This window comes from Nipponia nippon, unplaced genomic scaffold, assembly GCF_047370975.1.
Source record: "Nipponia nippon isolate SJK-2023a ecotype South Korea unplaced genomic scaffold, ASM4737097v1 scaffold_16, whole genome shotgun sequence".
Taxonomy (NCBI): Eukaryota; Metazoa; Chordata; class Aves; order Pelecaniformes; family Threskiornithidae; genus Nipponia; species Nipponia nippon.
This window is the reverse complement of record NW_028262332.1, coordinates 5,500,558-5,511,747: the sequence shown is the minus strand read 5'-3', so window position 1 is coordinate 5,511,747 and position 11,190 is coordinate 5,500,558. Positions and strand designations below refer to the sequence as shown.

Genomic DNA, 11,190 nt, shown 5'->3' with positions numbered 1-11,190 from the left:
TCTCGCATACTCTGAAATCCGCATCTGTGGCATCAGTAGTTCTGAATAGTTCTGGTAGTGTCTGCAAAAGGGCCTGTGGAAAACTTGCATTTCTTTCTCACTTCTCAGTGTTCAGAAATTGATTTTTTTTGGAGCAGACGCAAATACAAATGCTAAAGGCTAGTCTTTCCTGCTGAATGTTCTGTCTAACTCTTTGACCCTTATTAAGCAAAGAACTTGAAGAGAGGTAAGTCAGCATCAATTAAGCAAGCACTTAAAACAAAGTGTTCACTCCAATGTTTAACTGAGCCAGAGCTATATAAGCAGGGATCACGCTGGTGAAATTCCAGGGAGTTTATTGAGGCCTGATTTGCATTAGCAGAACAGTTTGATTGTGTATGACTTGGCTTAGGAGGGGTGTTGCTCTGAACTGTCACAGGAGGAGGCATAACTGAAGGCTGAACCAGGTCCCGAGGGGCTTGAGAACAGGACGGCAAGGAGGACCCGTGCTCATCTGGCGGTGACATCCGTCCTCCTTGTGCCACCATCGCGCTCCAGCCGCGGTGCAGGCTTTCATCCTGCTCCTTGGGCCTTTGTGGTCAACTCGTCCATACCGTTACACTCGCCGCAAGCATTTCTTTCCTAGACTCCCTTTAGGACTTTGTTTCTGAGGTGGTAAGGATCTCAGGCTGCCTTGTAAAGCAGGAAAGCGCCATTCCAATACGGCTTCCTGGTGCGAGGATTTAGTATAATCTCCCGAAATGTACTACTAATTCAGATAAGGTTAAACAACTTCAAGCAGATTATCAGAAGGCAAGTTGTTCACTGCTTCTAAACAATACATTTCCCAGCCCTTTCTGCCCCTCGCAGCTTCTTGGTGCTGCTGCAGATTTTAAAACACTGGGCAGTGCAGTAACCCAGGGAAATTTTCTGTCATGTCTGTGTGTATGTACATGTATATATCTATATGCTTTTATCCATCAGACAGGCATTTCGTGACATGATGATCTTAACAAGGAGGGCCCTGCTGATTTCTGTTTGTTGGGACATGAACCAGGGCTCTGCAGCCATGGAGGAGCTTTACCAGCCCAGAGCACGCAAGCAGCGGATGATTTGTGCTGTACTTGTGGCTGATGGATGCTGATTTAATGGCATGCATCAAATATGTAACACCTTACTGTAACCTTAAACAAGAGCAAATTGGTATCATCCTTTCAGTAAGTGGACTCATTCATTTTATGAAGATCTGCTCCGTAAACATGTGAAGCCACATTTCAGACTGGCTGATCAGATCCTGGTGCCATATGGCAGACCTGATTTTGCAAACTTAACTTCAGCTTGGCAGAAGGTGAGGCTACGGCAAAAGGGGACCCGGTCACGTAAGGTGACAAGTGTCCCCCAAGGGCCACGGGGGGGCTGAAGGGACCGAACGTCTCTTAGGGCCGTCAGACCTCAAGTGCAAAGCATCAGGCATGTCCAAGTGGATAGGAGATGAGATGAAGAGCTTCGCTGGGCTAAGTAGAGCCTGCCATTTCCTGGCAGTTTGGGGCACCGACAGTGGCTCCATCGTGTACTTGTACACATGAAGTTGAAAGACAGAAGCAGGGATGGGAAGCCCACTGTGTCCATGCACATCCAGTGGTTGCAACGGCTGCTACCGCTGGCCTACGGCGTTTTACAGGCTCACAACTCCCACTTGTTTTGAATAGAGAGTAGAGCTGGAGCAGGTACCTGGAGAGAATGGAAGTAATGGGGCACCATGACAATTTGGAATAATATACCCGCAGAGTTGCCACGGCCTATGGTCAGCCCTTATCCGTGTCCTATTTTCTAGCCAGGCAAGAATCCCCTTGAGACAGCCCAGATGATAGTGAGTAAGTGAAACGTGACACACTCGGTACCAAAGAGGAAACCAAATCTAATGCTTAAGCACGTGGTTAAGCTGCGGGTGAGCGCCAGGCGGGCGCCTCGCTGGGATGGAGCTTCCTCGTGTTACAGGTAATGCTGCAACTAAGTCCTAGCATAATGCCCTGGCTGGGGTTGTAAGTATTGCAGGGAAGTATTTCGATCCTACACACAGGTTTCCAGTAACGAAATAAAAAAGAGAGCGAACGACGAGCGTGAGAAGCGAGGCGAGGTGCGGAGCTCCACCTGCTCCCGCAGCAGCCGCCCCGCGCCAGGCCCTCTGCGCACCCCCGCGAGCGGGGCGGCTAGAAGGGGCAACGACGGCACTATTTAATTCAGTTTAGCATTTCCAGGTGCCGATGTTCTCAAATGTTCAACATAATTGCATTTCCTCCCCGAAAAAGCGGGAGAGCTGCAACGGTTCCATCGTTGCTTTACAAAAAAACCCCGACTGTTTTGAAATCAGCCTGCTTCAATGCAGGACGGATCATGAGAGCCGCTGCCTTCCCAGATTTTCACCCCTGCCAGTTACAAAGAATAGCGACTAAAATTTGAAACTAAAGCACAATTATTTCTCTCTCCGCGTCTGATGGCGGTTTGGCGCCACGGAGGACGTGGAAACAATCCGCTCCAGCGGCTCTGGCAGCAGCCAGGGCCCCGGCACAGCCCAGCACAAGCCTCTTCCAGACGCCTGTCTCTCGGAGCAGGGCCCGAAACCGCCCGGGGCCAGGCGGGGGCCGCTCCTCGCCGACCCCCGGCCCCGGCTCCCGCCTCGGCCGGGCCCCTCTGGCGCCTGGCCGCAGGCTCGCCAGGCGCGCCCGCGCTGCCCTCAGCAAAGATGGCAGCTGCGCCCGGGAACGCCCCGCTGCGTCCTCAGTGAAGATGACAGCTTAACCTCGTCGCCTGGCCTGCTTTGGAAAAGATGGCGGCTGGCGGACGTCCCCGTTCCTTCCCTCATTCAAGATGGGCCCGACGGCTTTTTCTCCCTTTGCCCAGCTGGCAGCCGCCATCGTCCCCCGCGGGACTCTGCCCTCAGCCAACATGGCGCCTGCCCGCCAACCCTCAGCCGCCGCCCGCAGCAAACATGGCGGCTCCCCTCCAGTTTCCGTTGTGCCCGCCTCGTGCGCTCTTCCGCGGTGGCTTCAGCGGCTTCACCTCCGTCGACGCAAAGATGGCGGAAGCGATTGCGGCCGTTTGAATTCCAGCGGAGCCGCCAAAGCCGCGCACAAAGGAGCCGGAGCTCCGGCCGCCGGCGGGACTCGCCGCGCCATGGACTCGCTGCCGGGGGAGGACCCGACGCTGCCGGTGGCGTTTGAGGGCAGGTAGGCGGGCGGGGGCTGGCCCCGCGCCGCTGCGTGTGGCGGGGCTGGGCCTGCCGGCCCCGACCCCCCCCCCCCCCCCCCCGGGCTTTCGGCTCCTCACTGGTGTCCTCCTCCTTCCCCAGCGTCTCCCAGCTGCCGGACGTCTCCCCCGGGGACCCCCAGCCCGGCCCGGCCGGCGGCGAAGGTAAGGGCGCATCGCGAGTGGGAGCCCCCCGCCAGGCCCCCGCGGCGCCGGCAGCCCGGCACGGAGCCTCGCCGCTGGCCCGGGGGCCGAGCCCTCACCGCCCCGGCCCTGCCGGCGGAGCGGCCCCGCCCGGGGCTCGGTGCTGCGTGCGGGTCTCGAAACCTGAGGGAAAAACCTCGTGCCTGAGGGAGAACGAGGCAGAAAATGTTTTTAAGTGGTGCAGCTTTTTGCAAGTTATGTCTTCTTAAGACTATAAAACGCCAGCAACTGCTGCAATTACTGCTGTCCGCTCTGCTGCCTGTGGTCCTTACGGCTCTGAGTCTTGCATAAGATGATCAGCGGTTTTGTGGAGCGTGCACTTAAAATACTTAAAACATCCAGCGAGGCAGTGCTACTGTTTCATCTTCTGCTTAGTTTTAGGGAAGTTGCAGGCTGCGTCTCGTTAGGTTTTCCAGTTCAGCTGTTCAGGGTTAGTTCCTGCCCGAAGACCTGATCTAGACTCGGTATCTTAGCTTTTATCTACTCATGCATTAAGAAGCTTTCTGATCTAGTTCCTGTTGAACAGAAGCTGTAATTCAGTATGTTTTTCTATATGATGAGCATGTAACTCTGTTCATCTTCAGATGTGGGAGACTTGGTTCAAACACTTATTTTAAAGTAAAATGGCTGAATAGTATTATTTTGAAACCTTCTCTCTGTGTTGTTAACCGCTCCATGTTCTGTTCCGTAAATTTGAGGTGTATGTTTTTGATTTCTCTTTATGCATGCTTGTATCCAGCAACATAACTTGGCTGACTTCATTGTATAGATGAAGTGGGTAATTGAAACTAAGACAAATTAGATGGTTTAACAGGAAGATCTATTTGCTCACAAAAGGAAGCAAATGTAAGAAACATACCAATGCTGCAAAATAATGTTACTGTACTCTGCAAGTTCTCTAGGAGAGCTGTCTTGTGAAATTAGTCAGAATGTCAAGATTTAAGAACCACTGACTGGTATTTTTGGGGTTATTTTAAAGACTGCTTTACAGACTTGCATAACAATTTTGGAAGTACTTTAAATGAAATACTTTCTTTTAGTTGTCATGAGAGTCAGTCTGAGTCCTCAGATAGCTCTTCTTTATATTTAAGATTATATAAGTGCTACATGTTTTATACAATCTCGTTATTCTGATTAAAAGTTTACTCTTACAGATTTGAATGGACATAAGTTATGCAGTCCTGTTAAATGTGGCTGTTACAGAATGTGTGTGCAAACAGAAGTTTAAGTACATGTACGTTCAGGAGGGATGACATTTTAGGAACATAGATACTGGCCATTTCCTCTGTCCATGGTTTCCCTGAGTCTAAGGTGGAGCCTGTCCTGTGACCAGTAAGGTACTGAAAGGTTTGAACTGCTTTCTAATAGTTTAGTAGGACTTTATTCTAATATGGGAGTTCTTTGTACTTGCTCTGAGGACTTATTCTTGAAAGGGCACCTCACGTAGCCTAATTTCAGTGTACATCTTGGTTTAAATGGGTGATGTTGGAATTCGGGAGCTTAAGTGATAGACAACTTACTGTGATCAGAAAGAAATCCAGATACTAACTACTTAGTAGCACTAACGCATAATGTAAACGAGGGACAAAAAAAGGTCTCCCTCGCTTTCCAAAAGGTGTTGTACTTTTATTATGTTTACATTAGTGTAGGCCTTTGCTGTTTCCAAATTGAAGCCTAGCTTAGAGATTCTGCTGTCTGAACTTGTTCTGTCTTCTTAAATGTCTAGTGTTACCAGATGTGGCAGAAGATACAGTCTCACCAGCTAGAGCTCGGACCATGAAGGACTATGAAAATGTAAGCAGACTTTTAATATAAGACTCGGTGACAGATTTATGGCCAAGATATTCCTAACATGCTGGCTAAAGTGTTGAATCTCTGGGTCAGGTTCTTAGTTTGTGTCAGCCAACACAGATCTGTTGGAGGTGTGACTAGCTGGCTATCTGTGCTTTGAATCTCCGTTTCTTAAGTATTGCCTTCAGAAACAGAGGCAAAAATTTGTTGTTGAGTCTAGCCAACTGCCGCTCTTAAATTGCGAAAGGAAAATTGGCACCCTTTCCTCAAAAGTTCCTGCAATCACCAGAAACATAAGAACTTGATTTGCAAGTCTGCAATTGATTTATTTCAGGGAAGCATCAAGTTTATTTTCATTTAGACTCGTAGAGGATTTTGCTTTTTAATTCCTCAACTGCTGTCTAATACCTTTTACACTTATGTACGAGTGTGCTTGGAATACTTCCGTTGTAAAGGTGTAGTATCATTGTGACGGTTCTGTAGATAAAACTGGTTTTGGCGCTTACTAGAATATAAAGCAAAACATTAGGTTTTTTTAATATATTTTATTGGTTATTTAAATTGAATAAGCCAATTGTTTATAACTGCTGAATGATGATTTGGTTGGGATATAGCTGTGTTGCAGGACAACGCCCCCGTAAGAAGTTTTAAATTGTTTAACGGAAGTTCTTATAATTGTGTGAAGGAACTGTAGAGGGGAAGCAATCAAAAATTTGAGATGACTGCTACAGATAACGGCTGTGGCTTGCTGTCGTTAAGATGTGTTCAAACGTCTGCAGTTTTAGTGTGCTTCTGCTGCTGTACCTTTTGTAAGCACTGTTATGTTTGAAATGAGTGTTTCTTCAGTTTCTTTCATTTTTTTCAGTTTCTTTCAGTTTCTTGTGCCCTTATATTCCTCTGAGGAGAAAGCTATGCTCTTTGCTCACAATGTAAAGCTGGTTTTGGAAAGCCTTGGTGAAGGATCTATTTCACTTTCTCTTTTGTTTTTGTGTATTGGCTGGGGTAGAAAGACACTGCCTTGGCGTTGGTATGGGCTTAAAATCTTTTACTGTGATACGTGCCAAAGACCTCACTCTAGAATATACATTCTGCAAGTGGTTTGTTATCTGCAGTGTTCGTTTGCGCAGGGGGAAAAAGTTGTAGAAGGGAGGAAAAATCTGTTATTTGTTCTGTGTGATGTAGAGGAGAAAGGGCTGCCCCACAGACCTCTGGCTTCCTGGTGCGTACGGGCCCCTTATGTTAAAACTGAGCTGTAAAACTTCTTATAGGCTTTTATGGATGCCAACAGTATAATGAAGCTCAAAAATCTATTCAAGTAAAGGAAGAAGGATCCATTAAACACAATTAAAAACAGATATTTCTATAACTTCTGGTTTTGAGTCCTTAAGATTGCTGGTAGCTAGAAGGCTAAACTTGAGAAAGAGAGCATTTACTTTCTTTGTCATTTTACTGTTTACCAAGCATCCAGTAGTAGCTGCATTTAGATGCGCTTTTGGACTGACATGGTAAGGCTGTTCGTATCCCGCTTTAAAACAAATCTGAATTAGCGGGTAAAGATCCTGATATCTCCTGCTTGGAGGTGGTTTGTGTGTGTGTGTTATTACTGCATGAATTTGCTGATCTTTGAGGCTATGTTGTTTATATAGGATATGAGAAGGAAGTAATGAAAAGAGTGGGCTCTTTGCATTGCAGCTCAGAGAGAACAGGATGGATGCAATGACCCTTGCATGGGCTAAAGGGTGGATCCATGTAGAAAAGGTCCTTTTATGTGTAGACCTGGAGAAGATGCTGAGCTCGATAGTATTAGAGATGTAAATATTTTTAGTATTTATGGTGTGTCCCACTTTCTTGCAATATGGGGGAGGAACTGCCCTGTGATAGAAAATGTGATTACATGGGCAAAGTGGAAGCCATCTTTAATTGAGGACCTCATTATGGTATATTAGATGTTCATGAATAGAAAGGGTGATTGGTATCAAGTCAGGGAAGTAAGTAATAATATTTGTGTGGTTTTTTTTTTTTTTTTTCTTGTCTCCCCAAACCCACTTAGAGTTTCGCTGTGTTGTAAAATGGCCTCTGATGGTAAAAACCGTGTTGCGCTGTGAAACCACAGCCTCTGCTGACAGATGCCATTTTGCATAAAAATGGCTTTATGCAGACTTGGAAAGGAGCTAAACCGAGCTGGGCAAGTGGTATTTGCTGCCACGCTGTCTGTGGTGTGGAATGTTCTGTGTAGAGTGTGTTGCATTGTCCTGGTTTTTCAAGAAGTGTCTGCTATTTCTCTTCTTTCATTCCTTTTTTAAATACAGAAATCAAAATGCATAAAGGAATTAAGACCGAGTCTTTCAGTGTATAAGTTGAGAGGATTGCCATTAAAATCCCTTTTCCAGTGTGAACTCGTTCACATTTTATACGTTGTCTTTTATTAAGCTATAACTTTTTAATTGTAGCCTGCCTGAATTAACTTTCCTCCGAGAAACTGAGTGTCAGAGACAACATTTGTTTCACATCTTGGTTTATGATTGCGTAGTCTGTTTGCCTTTTGAAAATAGTACCCTTAAGCTCTTCGGTTTAATTCTGTTGTCACTGAAATACATGTGAGTGAAATTAAGGAATGCAGGGTTCTTTTGAAATTGTTTTTTCCTTTTGACTCAGAAATGTATTGCGTATGTGAAGACTAACTAGAAGAAGTTCAGCTGATACGTTTTCAGAGTAACTTTGGCACTTGGACTTTTTCTGAATGAACAGAGGCTGACTGTTAGGAATGATCTACTGACAGCTTAAAAAAAAAAACAAACCCCAAACCCAACAAAACGAACCAAATGCTATAAGGTCTTCACTCACTAGTTGAACATAGTGCTGAACTTGCCAGCAAGACACGCAGGATCTCGCCCAGTTCTGCAGCCTTGCTTCATTTAAGAGATCTTTAATTTCTTTGCTTACTCTGAATAAGGATTTCAGTTTTGAGCAGTATTCTGCGTTGGGCTCTGTTACTTGAATTGAAATACAAAGTTGCATTGTTTTCATACTTACATCTATTTGAGTGTTCCAAAATAGTCATTCTAGTTACTCAAGTAGTCCGTGATGCTCATGAGGTATCGTGCTTTAAACAGTCAAGACTTGCATAGTTCAAGTTTATATCCACTACTGTTTGTGGTCATCCAATTGGAATTGTAGGAAAACAAAGATAAATATACGTATTGCTACTGCTTCTAAAGACAGGCTTCTTCAGGATCTGTGAATGGGCCACAAAGTTTGAGTAGTCAAGCGTGTTTTCAGTTGCCTGGATGATATTTACTTGTGTGAATAATGATGAAGCATCTTGCTGGGCAAAGATTATTAAACTGAAGAATTGTTTGCAGATGCAGGTTCTGAGTGCAGTTACAGAAATAATCTTAGGTTTCACAAGCCAAATATTTTAAGAATTGCATTGCTAATAATTTTTACAAGTGGTACTATACTGTTCTGGAAAAGCCTACATAAATATTTTATTAGTAGCTCTGTAACATATTAGATTTCCTTTGGCTGAAAGCATCTGGCAGGGGACACAAGTCTTACTTGAATGAATGTTTTATGCTTAGTCCCTTAGAAAAATTTAGAGGGAGACTCTTTTCTTTAATGAAACCATCAACTATGTTACTACTTCTACTAGAAGGTTAAAAATCATAAGCAATTTTTTCCACAAAGAATTGCACTATGAAATATGGGATGGGAGAAAGGTTTTAGTGGTGTTCGATTGGGCTCACATGCCTTGGGTGCTTGTGGCTTTTCTTCCCATGAATAAGGCCGCCATCCTAAGCTTTTGCCAAGAAAATACTTCTGTTTCAACATGACATCTTATATTTTGTTCAAGTTCTATTTTATAGAAGAAAGAACTACTTAATATTTCTAGATTTAAAAAACTCTCTTGGATTCTTTTTGTGTAAAGTCAGACAATGTTTTAGTACTGAAAGAAGGAATGCTCTAAGGAGCACTGTCTACACGACAGCATGTATTATAAATTTTTAAACAATACTATTTTATAATGGTTATTTGCTTAAGTGCTAGTGTCTGAGTTTGGCAGGGCTAAAAATAAACACAAGCTAAATGATAACATCTTGCACAAACACACAAAGTTTGTGTGTTTTATATTCAAAACAAAACCAAAAAACAAACCCCAAAACATTCAGAAGGGGTAGGCTGGAGTGGGATTTCTTCTTTTGTTAAGGTGAGGAATGGAGATGGGGGGGGAAAAAAACATTATGACTGGGATGGGATGGTGGGAAAAAAATATGTTCTGTGATACGTGCTGAAGCTGGAGAAGACGGAAACCTGTTGAAGGGCTTGGAGTATTTGGAGCTCCCTGGGTGACACGATCTTGGAGGGAAGGATGTTTCATTTTGACTTGGGTATTGTATGTTGTTATTAACACCTTCACAATTTCAATATATATGTGTGTGTGTGTATCACCCACGCTTATATGCATGTTTAACCATGTCCAGTGGGCTGAATTCTAATCTTGTGCTGTGGAGAGCAAAACCAAATGATAGTAGTTTTCACTCTTTATTTTACTTGGTTTGAAACACGTGACGTAATTTGCTCATTTTTCTTCTTATTTCACAGCAAATCACTGATCTGAAAAAAGAGAACTTCAACTTGAAGCTTCGTATATACTTTCTGGAGGAGCGAATGCAGCAGAAGTTTGATGGTCCCACTGAAGAAATATACAAAATCGTATGCATTTAGAAAAACTTAATAGAATCATATATCTCTTTGAAGAGTTTGTTTTGTAGAGAGGTTACCTGTTTTACTCAACTTTTGAGTCTTTTTTTATTGTTGGAAATTTTGGTATGATAACTTTATTTTATTCTGGCCTAATCCTTTTCAGTAATAACTAAATTAAAATGACCTTTATAAGGTGTGGAAAAATTAGTTTCAAATGCGTGAGTGTCCGTAGTTATGGGGCAGACTAAGAGATGTTGTGTTTCCAGTAAGTGGTTATGAATCTTCAGTAGTTGTGCTACTGAAATGATGCACTGAATGGGGAATAGAAGCATCACGCTTCCTCTGAATTTGGTATGTAGTTATTCTGCTTTCTACTATCGAGCAGTTGAGTTTACCCCTCTATTCTTTCCTGGATTTATTAGATGTCAGTGCAGCTTCTTGGACATTGTTTGGGCACTCCAGCTCAAAGTTGCTTCCTTTGAAGCATGTAGATAAAGTTGTATTAGGGTTGTGTATAGCTTCTAGTTTTATTGCTCTAAATTGAAAGAATGCGTATTTGTACAGGATTCAGGAAATCTATTTGATTCCTCTGTCAGTTTGTAGAAAAAAACCCTGGTATCTTTTTAACTTGGAATAAGGATTTGAGCCGAGTGGTGTCTTGCATCCTCGTTTTTTGAGGTTTACAGATGATAGGAAGCATTTCTTATGACCTTTGGTGGTGCCTGCATTCTAGAAGGGAAAATAAGTCATTTTGATAACCAGTAGCACGTTATTTATAACAGATACTTGCATCTGGTCCCTTTTCTGTAATAGGATGGAAACTTAAGTCTCTCTTGATGCTTGTCGCAGTAGTTAAGTACATTGATGTTTTGCTAGGTCATGGTTTCAACTAAATGTTGTTGACTGGTCTTCTGTCCTGGTCTTCTACACTGGTGTCTTTCTTGTAATTGCTAATGTATTGAAGTGGTATCTGTCAACTTGCAGGCCAAGTAGTTCTTTGTACATTGTGTGCTTATGTCATGAGTAGTTTTCTCAGGCTATAACAAAATAATTTTAAGATTATTAAAAAACTTGATAGTTGATACAGTCAGGTTTTTATAACAAAATGAAAAGAAAATAGCTCATAGCTCAAAGAAAAAACCATGCATGGAAGCCCTAGAAACTCCCAAGATGATCCGCACTACTCCTCGTTATAGTAGTAAAGTGTGTGTTCGTGTGTGTAGGGGATTTGTCTTGCTTGAATATGATGGTCCTAAATGCTTTTTG

General features: G+C 43.7%; 1 protein-coding gene across 7 annotated transcripts in view; it reads left to right on the top strand.

Moving 5' to 3' along the window:
* The first annotated feature begins 2,812 nt into the window (after positions 1–2,812).
* CDK5RAP2 (CDK5 regulatory subunit associated protein 2) overlaps positions 2,813–11,190 on the top strand; it is an 83,927-nt gene continuing 75,549 nt past the window's right edge. For 4 of the 7 annotated variants that reach the window (XM_087752813.1, XM_087752814.1, XM_087752812.1 and 1 more), the window contains exons 1-4: positions 2,817–3,206; positions 3,329–3,390; positions 5,156–5,223; positions 9,823–9,933. In XM_087752813.1, coding sequence (XP_087608939.1) covers positions 2,848–3,206; positions 3,329–3,390; positions 5,156–5,223; positions 9,823–9,933 — 600 coding nt within the window. In that variant the 5' untranslated portion in view covers positions 2,817–2,847. Of the gene's footprint in view, positions 3,207–3,328; positions 3,391–5,155; positions 5,224–9,822; positions 9,934–11,190 lie in introns of all 7 variants that reach the window. The other 3 variants (XR_015703670.1, XR_015703669.1, XM_087752811.1) reach the window with 3 other exon arrangements.